The sequence below is a fragment of the Oryx dammah genome, unplaced genomic scaffold (genome assembly GCF_014754425.2).
Source record: "Oryx dammah isolate SB20612 unplaced genomic scaffold, SCBI_Odam_1.1 HiC_scaffold_18, whole genome shotgun sequence".
NCBI classification, from domain to species: domain Eukaryota; kingdom Metazoa; phylum Chordata; class Mammalia; order Artiodactyla; family Bovidae; genus Oryx; species Oryx dammah.
In genome coordinates this window covers 98,787,883-98,804,985 of record NW_024070202.1, presented here as the reverse complement: position 1 = coordinate 98,804,985, position 17,103 = coordinate 98,787,883, and the positions used below count along the sequence as shown (strand labels likewise).

General features: G+C 40.3%; 1 protein-coding gene across 15 annotated transcripts in view; it reads right to left on the bottom strand.

Annotated features, from left to right (window-relative positions):
- CALD1 (caldesmon 1) overlaps window positions 1–17,103 on the bottom strand; it is a 231,249-nt gene that overhangs the window by 96,517 nt on the left and 117,629 nt on the right. For 13 of the 15 annotated variants that reach the window (XR_005724491.1, XM_040260907.1, XM_040260919.1 and 10 more), the window contains one exon: window positions 6,992–7,103. Coding sequence is in view for 14 of the 15 variants with exons in the window: in XM_040260907.1 (XP_040116841.1) it covers window positions 6,992–7,062 (71 nt within the window). In the remaining variant the exon portion in view is untranslated. Of the gene's footprint in view, window positions 1–6,991; window positions 7,104–7,762; window positions 8,183–17,103 lie in introns of those variants that run through there. The other 2 variants (XM_040260920.1, XM_040260911.1) reach the window with 2 other exon arrangements.

Here is a 17,103-nt window from a genome sequence, read left to right as displayed (position 1 = left end):
AGTCCTAAAGGAAATCAGTCCTGTATATTCATTGGAAGGACTGATGATGAAGCTAAAGCTCCAATACTTTGTCCACCTGATGTGAAGAGCTGACTCATCTGAAAAGACCCTGATGCTGGGAAAGATTGAAGGCAGGAGGAGAAGGGGACGCCAGAGAATGAGATGGTTGGATGGCATCACTGACTATGGACGTGAGTTTGAGCAAATTCCAGGAGCTGGTGATGGACAGGGAAGCCTGGCATGCTGCAGTCCATGGGGTCGCAAAGAGTCAGACATGACTGAGTGACTGAACTGAACTGAACTTCTTACTGAGACAGACCTTGTTACCAGTCACATCCTCAAAACTCTTCACTCAACAGCAAATTCCTGCTCCTCATCTTCCTAAGGTTCCTGTGTCCTTTGAGAAGTGTAGAAAGAAAACCTTCATATTTTTTATTTTGTTTTGTTCTATGGTAAATATAAAATATTTCTTCAATTCTTTGTGTGTTGCGTAGAATCAGATTAGATGAGTAATTTAATATTGATGTTTATTGAATAACAGTCAACAAATAAAAGTAATCCAATGAGTAATAAATAATTATTATTTAAATAATTTAAATAATAGTTAATTATTATTTAAATAATAAACACTAGATGATTAGTACTGTGTTAATACTTACATGTATTATCTCTTTATATCCCCACAAAAACCCTATGAAGTGGATAGTCTTATTTCCCCCATTTTACAGATAATGAAAAATAATGTAGGAAGAATGAATAATATGTAAGATCATGTAGCTAATTAGCAGCAGACCTTGGATTTGACAGCACAGCTGTGTATTGCTCAATCCATGCCCTTGACTGCTAAGCTCTACTGCCTCTCACTGTTAGGCCTCTCCATGTTGCTTCGTTTACACAGAACGTGTGTTTTATTCACACATACATTTTATTGGTGCTGTGTCCAGTCCATTTTTGCCAGATACACATAAAATGCTTGGCATTTGGAGGGGGGTGGTACTTGTTAAACAGAGAGAGAGCTGAACTTGACCTCTTTGAAAATGTATCACTTTACCCTACATTTTCCCCTTTGAAAATGTATTCCCTGATGATACAAAAGGACGTTCATGCATAATCCAGGATAGATAATTAGGAGGAGATGGAAACAGAAGCAAGCGGATCGAGTGTTGATAAAGATGCACATAGACCAGGGGAAAACACATCAAGGTGCACTAAGAAATACAGAGGCAGAACTTCTTCTTCTTCTTCTTTTTTTTTTTTTTTTGATACAGAACTTCTTTGGTGGTCCAGAGGTTAAGACTCTATGCTTCCACTGCAAAGTGCACGGCTTCGATCCCTGGTTGGGGTCTAAGATCCCACATGCCATGTAGCATGCCAACAAATTTTGAAGAAAGAAAAGGAATACAGAGACAGATGTAGAAAGGGATTGAAATAAAAGAACAGGAAGGGAAGCAGAATGAATAAATATACCTATTCATTTTGTATCCCCATGACATAGGTAAAGAATAATAGATAGCAAAACAAATTGTTTGTTCACATAGGTAATTGATTCAGAAGTACAGTTTAATTTGAGATGTATACAAATAGCATTTTTTTCTTAGAAACAAAACATTTAGGATTTTCACAGATTACCTGGTGAATTCATTCTGCCTATTGAAATTTTTTTCTTCCCCTTTTGATCAAGTTGGCTCTAAAGTTTCTAATTCATCTATGATACGTGCTTCGTGGCTGTTGGGATACTGCATGGATTGGTGAGAACTCATCCCTTTGGTTCAATATAGTATCTTGTACTTTAGAGATACTCCATACTTTTTTGTACTGAATAGATACAATAGATAGTCTCTGGATTTTTACCAGATCTAAAGACTGAATGAAGTACTTTCTTTACCAACTCTAAAGTCTTCATCTTAAGGACTCAGACTGAAAGTCAAGTGAAGGACAAGGGTTAATAGCTCAGTCATGTCCGACTCTTTGTGACCCCATGGACTGGGGCTTGCCAAGCTCTTCTGTCCATATGATTCACTAAGCAAAAATACAGAGTATGTTGGACAAGTGAATAGTAAAAAGATGCATAGGTTAAGGGCACGGCAAAGAAGGGGAGTATATGTTTGATGTAACTAGGTTTCCAGTCTAGGTGATGGCAGGCAAAATGATTTGAAATACTCTGGACTGCAAACCCTTGGAATGACGTGTGAGCACAAGCGTCTCAAAGCAGTTGAGGTGCAGTGAAGAATTGTCAGTCCCAAACCCTGAAAAGCCAGCGCGGCCCAAAATGTACAGTTATCTTTTTAAGTAATCTTTTTTAAAACTCTATTTCTGAGGAATGAAATGTGTAAAGAATCTGGTTCATTTTATTTTTTTTTTTTTGGTTCATTTTAATTTGTGGTTTTAACATCTGGTGAGAGTACAAGTTTTAAATTATTTATCATTGCTAGTCAAATTCAATAACAACTAATTAAAATAACAGGGTATTTTTATTTGGAAAGGGTTTGTGGGTAAGAAGAGGAAAAGTCAACAGCTTCTTCTCTGTGTTACCATTTTCCCCACACTCTCTGCAGGGGTACAGCATACAAAGGACATAAGCCATCTTTAAAAACTATCAGTGAATATCAGAGTACATATTACATTTAAGGACATATGAGTATAGTTGCTTGATCACCACCTGGTTTTACACAGGTTGAAAAGCATTAAGCACACTTTCCCCAATTCTGTCATTCTGTTGGTCTATCCTCAGTGCCCCCAAAATAAAGCTTGAAGCAGAGTAGAAGCCCAGTAAAATTTGTTGAATGAGTGAGTGAGTGAGTGAATGAATGAGCTTGCAGCTCTGAGCTTTAGGGCCACTCCAGATCAAGGCTGAGTTCTTTCTTTTAGTTCCCTAAACCCAAAGGACAATTTGATCTTCTCCATCCTGACCCCAGGTACAATGCCAAAGCCCATAGAATCTTATTTTTCAAAATGGAAATCTGCCTTATTGTTTTATTTGCTTTTAAGCCGAGAAACACATGATCATTGTAAAAATTAGCCAATACCAAAAGCAAAAGGAAAATAAAAATTATCGCCAATCCCCTACTCCAGTCACAGATGAAGAAGCCAAGTTTTAAAGCTAAAAGAAGAGGGACTTGCCCAGGGTCTTATGCCCTTTCAGATGCTTTTAGATGGTGCTTAATTCCTGATTCTGGACATCTGTTTCCTGTATACACCCTGAAATTTCCCATCAAAGTTGGCTGCACCATAAAGCCTGACCTTTACCATTTCCATAAATGATCAGATTTTATAAAATCCTATAGGGTGAACATGGGATTGCTTAACAAATTACAGAATAACATAACTAAAGTGTTCCCCTTGAAAGATTAAACTTAATAAGTACAAATATAAGGAAGTACTTAAGTATTTATTTCTCTCTAAAAAAAAAAAGAAGAAGAAGAAAGAAAGAAAAGGAGTCACACAAACTATAATATCCCTGAAGAAATGTAAGTTAAACAAGGGTAGTACAAATTTGTGTGAATTTGTTTTACATTATTAAGTGTACCTAGCTAAGCTTTTCACTTGCATGCATTGAAGAAGGAAATGGCAACCCACTCCAGTGTTCTTGCCTGGAGACTCCCAGGGACGGCGGAGCCTGGTGGGCTGCTGTCTATGGGGTTGCGCAGAGTTGGACATGACTGAAGCGACTTAGCAGCAGCAGCAGCAGCAGCAGCTAAGCTTTACTGGGTGCATTTCTTTTATGATGACTTTAAAGGAAGACATATCTTTCCACACAAAACAAAAAAACTAGAAGGAACGAACTGTGTAGATGTATGGAAAATTCTTAGGCAAAATTCTAGAAGAATCTAGCTCGTTCACTGTAATTATAGTGTGGGTGTGACCACGACAGATTCATCCTATTACTCCTCTCCTGTTGAGTCCCCGTTTCCCAATTCACACAATCAAGGAAGAAGTTGAAGACACTGACCTAGTCTGATGCCCAACTTCCTGTACCCACTCTTGAATCCCTCTAGCCTCAATTCTGTTGGATCTGCCCCCTTGTCCTGGCCTGGTCTGTATTCTGATTCTGCTGTATTTTGGTTTCCTAGCACATCATGAAGAATATAAAGACAGAAACTATGTCTATTTGTATTTCCCCATTTTTCACTGTTCCTAGCATAGTGCTGATGCTGAATAAACATTCACAGGGTACAGCATCTTGTAGACTTTCAGGAGAAACTGAGGTCACATAACACATCATTGGAAAGGATAAGAGGTACACTCCAATGGGTCTGGACACCCCTACAGGACTTCCATGTACACTCATCATGGTTGTCCCATGCTATCCCTGGTTCTCCTCCTCTCCCTGATTTTTTGTCTCCTGTGATGGTTTCCATTTCATCTTTTATTTTTTTTAAACATTATTTTTTATTTTTTGATGTGGACCATTTTTAAAGTCTTTAATGAATTTGTTACAATATTGCTTCTGTTTTCTGCTTTGGTTTTTGGCCATGAGGCATGTGGGGTCTTAACTCCCTGACCAGGGATTGAACCTGCACCCTGAGGTGGAAGGCAAAGTCTCAACCACTGAACCACTAGGGGAGTCCATCCATTATGTATTTATGACCTCTCTCTGTCTCCACTTGCTTTCATATCACCATTGCTGCCATCCATTTTCTGTTTTTGTGCTACCATTGCTACATTGAGTCTGCCCAAACCGACTTCTCTAATAATAATTTCTCTCCCGTTTGGAACAAAGTGTCTATCTCTCAATGCCTGAAGGAAATCTCTTTTTGGATGTGGTTTCTACCTGAAATTAAGCACTCTCCCCATGCCTACCCAAGCATGCAACACTTCCCAGTTTCTCCTTCCAGTTCCTCAGACTTACAATCTGTGGGATTATCTTGAGTTTCTCCTTCTCCTGAAAGATTTGCTAATTCTCCCTCTAAAGATGCTCACATTTGATCTTCATTTCCATATTTGCCGCCCTGATTCAGTCCTCATCATCGTGTGTTCAACACTAACTCTTCCGGTACCCCCACACTCTAGCCCACTGTAGATAACATCCCACAGTATGTTTTCATTCTTGGCGAAGTCTCTATTGCCTTTTATATGAAATAGAAACACCCAAGATATACAAATCTAACTCATTCTTCCCTAAGCACTCAACAGGTTTCTTGCACCAGGATTCTTATTCCCACCTCTGAGCTTCTGCAGATGGCACTCCCTCCTGTACACAGCCCCCTTGTATTCATTCATCATCACCACTGTTAACTTCCTCCATAACTCTCCACTTCCAGGGAGCCTTTCCTGGCTAGTTTCATCGCAGCATGATAACTGCCTTTTCCTGGCATTAATTTTTAGTTCTGGTTATATCGCTCTGTTGTTTCTCACTTGTTTAGCTAAGGATAATGGTTTTGAAAAATAATAACATACAAGAAAGATGGTCCAAGTGAGCCTGTTTGCAGGGCAGGAATAGAGATGCAGATGTAGAGCAAGGATGTGTGGACACAGCGGGGGAAGGGGAGGGCGGAACGAACTGGGAAAGTTGCTCTGACATGTATACACTACCATGTGTATAATAGCTGGCTAGTGCGAAGTTGCTGATTGCATGGAAGCTCGGCTCTGTGCTCTGTGATGACCTAGGGGGTGGGATGTGGGGGTGGGGTGGGAGGGACGCTCAAGAGGGAGGGGATATATGTATATATATAGCTGACTCACTTCATTGTACAGTGGAAACTAACACGATAGTGTAATGCAATTATACTCCAATAAAAAAATAGTAACACTCATTTATTTATGTGCCAGGTACTAGTCTAGGCCATTTATTAAGTTCCATAATCTTCACAACAACCACAGAAGCTACATAGATATTATGCCTATTTTACAAAGAAGGCAGCTGTGGTGTAGAGCGAAGTCATTTGCTCATGGCCACAGAGCTCATAAGTGAGAGGTGGGATCTGAACCTATGGAGCTCAGGTACTGTTCATGGTTATCATGTGGCATATAGCAATCTACTCTGACCAACTTAATTAAAGGCAGTAATCTTACCTTCTTCTTTTGAATTCTCTACACAAAGAAGTAGACCCATGCTTTAAATCCTGGAGGAGGGCACAGCAGCCCACTCTGGTATTCTTGCCTTGAGAATCCCCATGGAGAAAGGAGCCTGGCAGGCTACCAGTCACAAAGAGTCAGACATGACTGAAGCAATTTAGCACATGCTTTAAATATATTTAGCTATCAGTGTAAGTTTCTAGTTTTCTACTACAGAATCACTAAGGTATTATCTTACTACCATCTTTTGGAATTACTAATATTATGAGGCAAAAGCTATTTGATTTTAAATAACTATTTAACATTTTTCTTTCTGTAAATGCCTTTTCTGCTTCCTCAAATGAATGTCTGAGTTAAGTCACATTAAATGCCACTGTCCTTTACTCCAAGACCTAAAGATTTAAAAGATGCCTTTATGCTCTGTGTGTTGTATGTCACTGCTTTATTTCCCCAAGCTGCCCTTGAAAGTCAACACAACAGAGGCCTCACACAACACAACAACTTTCAATTAGAATCTCCACAATAACACACTCTGCCAGCTACCAACCCATAATATGTCCATTACTGGATTTGGCTGCTTTTCTCATAAGAATAAAAATTTATACTGAGGTCCATCCAGATCTTATTGCCTTTATTCTTTCAGACTGAAGACTTCCATTTCCTAAATGGTTTCAGTATTCAATATTTGTCTTTTTTTTTTTTGGCATTTCAATATTACAAGTGATTTTAAAACTTTTATCCATACATTGTCTTTGTCATTTAAAAGTCTATGGATAATATGAAAGACACAGATTAAATCTCCAATCTCTCTTTTTCTTGATGTTTGTTTGCCCAGAATTTAGAGTCTTAATGGCTGGGAATATTTTCTACAGCTGCTTTTGCAAACAGTTTAGTGTGCCATATATTTGGCCCTCGAGGCCAGTGATCTTCGAGGCCTGAAACCAATACTGTGGATAACAGAACAGAGAAACCTTACCTTTCTGCTTCCAGACGCATCTCTTCTCGCTTTTGCCTCCTGAGTTCTCTGCGACGTTCAAAATCATCCATGGTGTGGGTTCAGATTTAGGGAGACCAGAGAACGTCTGGATCTAAAGGGGAGAAAGAAAAATCGATATTATAGATGAGTCATCTTAGCCCCTCACCATTATTTTATCCCCCCTTTCTTTATTCTTAAGAAAAACACTTTAGAAGATGAATGAGGTAGCCAGTGATCAATTTCTGACTCCCAAGCCAAGCTGTGTCCTTTATGTGCTAAATTCAGTTCCATTCATGCAACTTAGAGACAAATAAGTAAAATCCCAGAATCACAGGGTTTTTTTTTTTTTTTAAAGCAAAGACCTTGAGAGACAGGTCTGACGACTTGAAATATTTCTGGGATCACTTGAAAGCTACTGAATGATATTGTTCTTTGTAACCTGCTGAACTACAGACCAAAGTTATAAAAATCAGTGAACAAAGAAAGAGGAAAGGGGAACACAAGTGAGAAAAAGAAAAGTGGCAAGACAAGGAATGTCTGGAACTAAGAGAAAAGCAGAAGTAAAGAAAGAAATAAAATAATACAAGCATCTAGGCATCATTTGCATATCCTAAAAGAATATTAATATCAAAACGATAATAAAGACCACAGCAAGAATACCATGACTAAACAGTGCAGCAGCATTTTTCAAAGCAGTTACATATGATCAAACTGTTTTCAGAGCTCAGAAGTAGCTGCTCTTTGTAACCCAACCATTTTCTCCTTTCCTACCTCCTCCGTGATGGTTTTAATCCCAGAAAGATCTTCCCTTTCCAGCTCTTCAACTGAGGAGTCCGCTTTTCCTGCGTTTCTGTGCCATGGAGTCAAGTATTCCAGAATTCCCCTGCAGCCCCCAAACCCAAAATGACTACCAGAAAAGGGGAAGCGGGCTCTTTTTGTCCTTGCTTTGTTTACAGAGCTGTCAGTGGTTAGTTAAACTCGGCCTGGAATCTGGCATTTAAGGCCTGCTTGAAGATTGTTTCCTGTGTGGAGCGGGAGGCCTCCACTTCCTCTGGAATCCTAGACTCTGTGCTGCACTCAGATCACAAAAAATATTTTCCAGCCCTTTCTGTGCACATGAGACAAGCCATTTGCCCTGCGTAAGAAGAGAGAGACAGGCAAAACCTGAAGCCATCCCCTAATGGCATCTTTGTGTGAAGGAGTGAAAAGCAAAACCTAGACTTTAAGGCCAAGTTCAGAAACCTTCTGAAATCACTAGATGCTTTTATTTTTCCAAGCATTTCCCCCCTTAAAAAAACCCACAAAAACAAAAATAAAATCTCAGCCAACCAAAACAAAATGATACATTTGAATTCCCCCTCCCTTCTTATCCCCTAAGGTATTATTTATACTGCTCATAAATCCTTTAGAAATTCAAACTTGGGTGTTTATTTGGGGATTTTTGACTTTTCAGTGTTTTTCTATCTGCCTCTTACAAAGAGTTCTTTCCAAATATTTAGCTAGTTATAAAGGAAAAAAATCAGTTTTCTTTTTTGAAAAATTACTTCAGCAACCAAGAAAAAAATTTCTTTATATTTTTCAGTCTGATCTCTCCATAGTTATCAGAATGGGAAAAAAAGAAAGTGATTCGAGGGTCTCCTGAGAGGCCACGTGTCTCCCTGGGGTGGGCTCCTTTTCTGAGCACAATGCAGGGTGCGTGAGCACTGTCCTGGGAGCAGCGGGACCAGACGTCCATGACTTGCGAGCTGGGTGCAGTGGGGCAAAGGCTTCTCCTTCCTTCCTTTGGTAAAGTCTTTTGTCGTATATACACCACTTCTGGAATAACTATAGCAACAGCAAACAGAAACGGGAGAAAGAGGTTCTGTCTGTAAGCAAACAATTTCACTTTTCTTAATTTATCTAAGTAGCTTGAAGAGCAGTCTCTAAGCCTCTGGGTCTCGCTCCAGCCTCATTAAGCCGAGGAGTCGTGCTGGTAGTTCGCTGGCAGCGGCGGCTGGGTTTTTTTCTCGGACTATACCTCTAGTGCAGGTGCCTATGAGTAGTGAAACAAACATTGCCAAGCAGGCCGAAGATGCACACGGCTGGCAGAGCCAAGCAGCATCCTGGAGCATTCGGGAAGTGCAGCTAATTAACATCATGTGGTCACTGTGGTTGGCCACCCTCACCGGCTCTCGACCCACGCAAATTTTTTCCCCGACCCATTCCGTCCTCCTACTCCTCACCTTTTATCATGTGTGTGTGTGTGTGCGTGTGTGTGTGTGTGTGTGTTAGCCACTCAGTCATGTCCAACTCTTTGCGACCCCATGTCCTGGAGCCTGCAAGGCTCCTCCGTCCAGGGGATTCTCCAGGCAAGAATACTGGAGTGGGTTGTCATTCCCTTCTCCACGGGATCTTCTGACCCAGGGATCGAACCCAGGTCTCCCACATTGCAAGCAGATCCCATCTTTTATTATTTGGGTGTTTTTCTCCTTCAACCACAGCACCTAACCAGGTGTTTGCTCGTTGAATGAAGTAAGGCACTAGGAGGAGGAGAGAAGGAGTGAGCGCTCTATGAAGCATTTACACACATGATGGCTTTCTGGGCTCTGCTTGGCGGATGTGTGACGGGTACACTTGAGGTGGTGGAAGAAGCACATTTCTGTACCGGGTGGTGCGGGATGACTCTCATGTGCTGTGTTTGGGGGGAAGTTGTCTGTGCTTTGTCTGTGAAAATGGCTCTTTGCTGGTCCCACTGTAGGACGGAGCTGGAAGTCTTCTCAATCCTCACACCCTTATATCATCCAGAACTTCTCTGAACCTCCCTGGCACTGTTCCTCATAAGGGGAGCCACATCTGGGGAGAATTGTAAATGAATTTTCCCCTTTTGGAAGCAGCAGCTCCCATGTCCTCAGCTAGTAATCTCTCATTTCCTCCCTGACCCCCAGTCGATGCTGAACTCCTTCCAGTAACATTGGACAGGAAACAAACTCTCCATCAACCAAGTGATGACATGTCAAGGCAGAGAGCTTCTGTAAACAGTGGAGCTCGTGAGTGTCGCAAGTGGACAGAGTAGCTTGATAGACGCAGACGAAGGGAGGTATTATCCACGAATGTGACAGATGGGTTCTTGAAAAACTTTATGAAAATCTAAATTTTTGTGCTGGGGAGATTGTAGTCATGCTTCTGAAAAACCTTGGTGTGACTCCTTTTGTCAAGGGAGAAAAAGCATTTTACAAAGGTAGGAGAACCATCACCTACTGATATACCTGTCTTTTCAACATGGATTCTCAAATACCAGATTTTCTTAAAATAGGACATGTCTATGCTGGTACAATTAAGGAGTAATTCAATGTCAGAGATTTCAAATTACTTAACATGCTGCCCTTCCTTTGGGTAACGGCACTGCCAAGCTGATGATACAGGTGACTAGTGCTGTGACTGGCGCTCCTGTGTGTTTATCACATGGCTCACCTCTGTGCCAGAGCAGCCTGAAGCTTCCTCCTTCCCTTTCCTTCTCCCCTCTCAACTTCTTTTTGGGGGATGGGGAGATATTTATCAATAGTTCTTCCGTCATTTCCTTTTTTTATGTGTCTCATTCTGTGATACTTTCTTTGTTTCCTCCCTTATTCATTTCCCTCTCTGTACTGGGAATTAAAATCTACTTATTAAATCCAATCTAGGATTCTTTTCCTTAAAAATATTGAGTTTAATTTCCAATGTGCATCTTTCAATCACGGATTCTAACTATTATTATATTTTACCTTTGCAAAGGTAAAATATACCTTTACCTTTACCTTAATGGATATGTGACCTTCACTAGAGATATTTCCTGAGACACCTTTATAAGGAGAACTAGTTTCTGCTTTTGTTTGGGACAGGGTTGGCGGAAGGTAGGAAGTCATCTTAAATGTGTATGTGTGTGCACATATGTGGGTATGTATGTGTGTGTGCGTGAGTGTATGTGCATGTATTAATATGTGTATTTACACACATGCACACAGGTGTAAAAATAGTCAAGGCAGTAGGTGGTAGCTAGCTGGCCAGTATTGGAGAAGGAAATGGCAACCCACTCCAGTGTTCTTGCCTGGAAAATCCCAGAGATGGGAGAGCCTGTGGGCTGCCGTCTATTGGGTCACACAGAGTTGGACATGACTGAAGTGATTTAGTAGCAGCAGCTGGCTAGTACTCCATTATTAAGGGGAGAAATATGTAGAGAAAGCTAGGTTCTATGTACCTTCAAATCATCATAGAGTGAATGGTGAATGATTGCAGGAGGTCCTTGGAATTTGGGGCAGTGTCAACACTGGTCTCAGAACACGTCAAGAATAAAATCTGTTGTGTCAGGGGCGCTAAGTCAATGCAACATTCAAAAGTAACCAACATGAATCAAATATGTGCTATGTGCTGGATCATATTTTTTAAATTAAAAAATTTTTTTTAATTAATTTTTTTAGTGTAGTTTTAAGTTGAAGGAACAACAGACATGGAACAATGACCTGGTTCAAAATAGGGAAAGGAGTACATCAAGGCTGTAAATTGTCACCTTGCTTATTTAACTTCCATGCAGAGTACATCATGTGAAATTTCAGGCTGGATGAATCACAAGCTGAATCAAGATTGCTGAGAGAAGTATCAATAATCTCAGATATGCCTATGATACCACTTTAATAGCAGAAAGTGAAGAGAAACTAAAGAGCCTCTTGATGAAGGTGAAAGAGGAGAGTGAAAAAGTTGACTTAAAACTCAACATTCAAAAAACTAAGATCATGGCATCCAGTTCTATCATTTCATGGCAAATAGATGGAGAAAATGTGGAAACAGTGTCAGATTTCACTTTCTCAGACTCCAAAATCACTGCGGACAGTGACTGCAGCCATAAATTAAAAAACACTTGCACCTTTAAAGAATAGCTATGACAAACCTAGTGTATCAAAAAGCAGAGACATAATTTTACCAACAAAGGTCTGTATAGTCAAAGCTATGGTTTTTCCAGTAGTCATATATGGATGTGAAAGTTGGACTATAAAGAAGGCTGAGCACTGAAGAACTGATGCTTTTGAACTGTGTGGTGCTGGAGAAGACTCTTGAGAGTCCTTTGGACAGCAAGAAGATCAAACCAGTCAATCCTAAAGGAAATCAAGCCTGAATATTCCTAGGAAGGGCTGAAACTGAAACTCCAATACTTTGGTCACCTAAGGCAAAGAACTGATTCATTGGAAAAGACCCTGATGCTGGGAAAGATTGAGGCCAAGAGGAGAAGGGAGCACCAGAGGATGATATGGTTGGATGGCATCACTGACTCAATGGACATGAATTTGAGCAAACTCTGGGACTTAGTGAAGGACAGAGAAGCCTGGCATGTTGCAGTTCATGGGGTCACAAAGAATTGGACATGACTAAGTGACTGAACAACAACATAGTTTAAGGAAAAACTGAGCAGAAAGTAGAGTACCCATCTATTCCCTCACCTTTACCCCCACCTGGTGTTTCTGTGTTTGCACTGAACTGTGTATTCCCCACCAAAAGATATGCTGAAGTCCTACCCCCCGCACCTCAGAATGTGACCTTGTTTAGAAATTGTGTCTTTGCACATGTAGTCAAGTTAAGATGAGTATTAGGATGGGCCCTAATCCTGTATGACTGATGTCCTTATAAAAAGGGGAAATTTGGACTTAGAGACAGATATACACAGAGGGAAGATCATGGGCAAACACATGAGAATATGGTACAGCAGGAATGCCTCAGGCTATGAGCAGCTAGGAGTGAGACATTCCCTGGGGTCTTCAGAGGGACCCTGCTGACACTTTGATTTCTAGTCTCTGGAACTGTGAGATAATAAATTTCTATTCTAAGCCACCCAGTTAGTGGTACTTTGTTACAGCAGTCCTAGCAAACTAACACAGCCCATTACTAAAATCTTGCAGTGGAACATTTGTTATAATTAACGAGCTAATATTGACTTGTTGTCTTTGGCACTCAGTCACTAAGTCATGTCTGACTCTTGGTGACTCCATGGACTGTGTTACACCAGGCTTCCCTGTCCTGCACTATCTCTGGAGTTTGCTCAAATCAATGTCTATTGAGTCTGTGATGCTATCTAACCGTCTCATCTTCTGCTACCCTCTTCTCCTTTTGCCTTCAATCTTTCGCAGCATCAGGGTCTTTTCCAACTCTCACATCCATACATGACTACTGGAAGAACCATAGCTTTGACTATACCAACCTCTGTCAGCAAAGTGATGTCTCTGCTTTTTAATATGCTGTCTAGGTTTGTCGTAGCTTTCCTTTCAAGGAGCAAGCGTTTTAATTTCTCGGCTGCAGTCACATCTGCAGTGATTTTGGAGCCCAAGGAAAGAAAATCGGTCACTGCTTCTACTTTTTCCCCTTCTATTTGCCATGAAGCGTTGGGATTGGATGCCATGATCTTAGGTTTTTGAATGTTGAGTTTTAAGTCAGTTTTTTCACTCTCCTCTTTCACTCTCATCAAGAGGCTCTTAAGTTCCTCTTTGCTTTTTGCCTTTCAACGGTATCATCTGCATATCTGAGGTTGTTGATATTTCTCCTGGCAATCTTGATTCCAGCTTGCGATTCATCCAGTCTGGCATTTCACATGATGTACTCTGCATATGTTAAGTAAACAGGGTGACAATATACAGCCTTGTTGTACTATTTCCCCAATTTTGAACCAGTTCATTGTTCCATGTCCAGTTCTAGCTATTGCTTCTTGATTGGCATACATGTTTCTCAGGAGGCAGGTACGGTGGTCTGGTATTCTCATCCCTTAAAGAATTTTCCAGTTTGTTGTGATCCACACAAAGGATTTAGTATAGTCAATGAAGCAGAAGGAGATATTTTTCTGGAATTCCCTTGCTTTCTCTATGATCCAACTAATATTGGCAATTTGATCTCTGGTTCCTCTGCCTTTTCTAAACCCAGCTTGTACATCTGGAAGTTATTGGCTTATATATTGCTGAAGCCTAACTTGAAGGATTTTGAGCATAACCTTACTAGCATGTGAAATGAGCACAACTGTCCAGTAGTTTGAGCATTCTTTCACACTGCATTTCTTTGAGATTGGGATGAAAAGTGACTGACCTTTTCCAGTCCTGTGGTCACTGCTGAGTTTTCCAAATTTGCTGACACATTGAATGCAGCACTTTTACAGCATCGTCTTTTAGATTTTTAAATAGCTCACCTGGAATTCTATCACCTCCGCTAGCTTTTAAGGTTCATGTTTACGTGAAATTTCACACTTTAGTACATTCTACGGGTTTTGCCAAACACATAATATTATGTGTTTACCATTACAGTATCAGACAGAATAGTTTCATTGTCCACATTCATGCATTTCTGTCCAGTCATGCATTTCTGGCTCAAATTTCAATTCCTTTATGCCCTTCCTGAGGACTCCAGTTTGGTAGTGATATCTCACTCCTTGAATATCCATCATTCAATTTTGGTAATTAATAATGTACTGCCTTGCCCTGGCTTATTAGTTGTTCTAACTAGTACTTAAATATGTTACTGATAATTTACTTTCCATATGCTTTCATTCTTAAGGCCATTTATGAATAGATACAGCCTTTTAAAAGCTCTTTTCACTTTTGGGACATAGCAGGCACTCAGGAATTGTAGCTGATTTGAACTATTAGATTTTTATTCTTGAATTTACCATGCTGAGAGTGAAAAATGTAACTCAAGCTGAATCATCTCTGTGGTTTACTGACTGATTAGTGTTTACAAAGTGAATTAAAGACCTAGGTAATAGGCTATATATGAATCTCAAAAGTTATATAAACCCACATTTGCAGTAGTTACACAGTAGATCTGGCAGTGTTTTCTTTCTGATGATAGAAAATGAACTTTTGTCCTTTTAAAAAAAATCAATTTATCAACCTGCTTTACTCTTTTCTCAACTAAATAGTTCATTTGGGACTCAAAAACCAAATAAACACATAGATTCTAACATACAGTTTGGACTTAACTTTAGCTCAACCTTCACCATTTTGCTCCAAAAATCTGTGCTACTTTTTAAAAAATGCAATCACTAAGACACATGTGTCAAGACCAGGAACACAGAAATAAAAATGAATGGGATCAATCTGAGGAACTCTGCCTTCTCAAGTTGTTTCTTTTCTCTCATCAGTGGAATACAGAACAGAGGCCCTACAAAGAGCAGATTAACATGTTATGACCTGTTTTTTCTTTCCTCCTCTGCTCAGTCTTTCATTATTACTTTTTTCTCTATTCATAATTTCTCCACTTGCAAAAATCCATGTCTTCACGGCCCCCTTTCCACCTTAGGAGGGGTGGACACTGGGTGTTTTAGATGTGAAGGGATGGCGTTTATCTACATTGGCCTCCACACTGGGGAAGGCCACACACTTCAGAATTTCATGTCTCATCTCCAAGCGTTACTACCCATTTGGAGCACTTCGAGTTGTTCACAGTCCCGTGGCATTTCACTGATCTTCCCAAGTAAGAAAAGTAGAGTCACCTCCATTTAAAGAATGAAGACTGAGACAAACAGGACTGTGGCATCAGCTCCTGCACCACAGCCCGTCAGTGGAAAACCAGGACTGGTATTTAGACTAATCTCTAAACCAAGCTGAAACGTTTTCTTATAAGAGAGAAAGAACTAAAAATTTGGAATACTATTCCTTTGGTACCCTTTTCGAGAGTTTGAAATACTCTTTCATAGCAAACTCCAGGAGAATTAGACCAAACGACACAGAACAGAACATATTAGATCAGCAAAGACATATGGTCAGTGTTGCTCTCTTGGCCCAGAAAGAAGAGAAGAGCATCAAAAGGCATGGGAGCGAACTGCTACGGCAAAGACAGAAATTCTCCAATCTATGCCCAGGTGAGAAAAAAATGCATAGCTATGCTTTAAAAACTCCTAAATGTGCTTTCTAAATGCATACCTGATAACAGAGGCTAATTCTGATGTCACATCAGGATAGGATCTTTGTCCCAGTGAACCTATCCAACAATGGGTAGGGCTACTGAGAAAATGTGAACCCAATTACTGGAAATAGTCAGGTAGAGGTGAAATGGCCATCTGTTTAGGGTTGTAGTGGAAAGCTATTTTTTGAGATTCTAAGGCTGTGTTGCTCAATATGGTTGTCACTAGTCACAGGAGGTGATTTAAATTAATCAAAATTAAGTAAAATTAGAAATTCAGTGCCTCTGTCTCACCAGCCCCATTTCAAGTGCTCTGTAGCTACATGTGTCTAGTGGCTTCCATGTAAGACAGCACAGAGAACATTCAATCATCACAGAAAGTTCTATTGGACAGCCCACTGTAAGGCCTTCCAGCTCCTAATATGAAGTGACTTTACCGTGGTGTTATGCAGTTCAGAGACGTCTCTGTCTTCAAAGACCTTCTGTCTCCTAGAGTAGACGGAATGGAAATGAGGGGTATGGTATGGGCCAGCCTCTCAAAGCAGGGATGTACTTATTTAATCCTCTCATTAGTAACTTCTTTGTTGATCTATGAGATATATTTCAGATCTGCAGTCTTGCTGTTCTGAGCACACTTGCAACTGAGAAAGTGAAATGACTGCTTAGCTCAAAAGAAGCTGAGACACTGTCTAAAGAGAGATCACACTTCAAATTGCACAACAAGACCCAAGAGTGGCTTACTTGGAACAAAAGGTCAGAGGCCATAGGTCTTCACCAATTATAAACATGGTACGGAGGTCACCATATTTTACATAACAGTTCAGTTTTACTTGTGCATGACTCTCTGGCCTTTTCAGTCTACTCAGCTATAAAAATATCAGCAACGCATGAGTTTGCATCTAACATTTCCAATGTAGTGATCAACAACAAGATCCAGAGCCTTACCCAGGTATCCTGCTAGTACAAGAGATTAGTAAGGTGACAGAGTTTAGATATACTCAGTCCTGTCCAACTCTTTGTGATACTATAGACTGTAGCCCTTGGAAGAAAAGCTATGACAAACCTAGACAGCATAGTTAGTAGAAAGCAGAGACATTACTTTGCCAACAAAGGTTCGTATAGTCAAAACTATGGTTTTTCCAGTAGTCATGTATGGATGTGAGAGTTGAACCAAAAAGAAGGCTGAGTGCTGAAGAATTGATGCTTTTGAACTGTGGTGTTGGAGA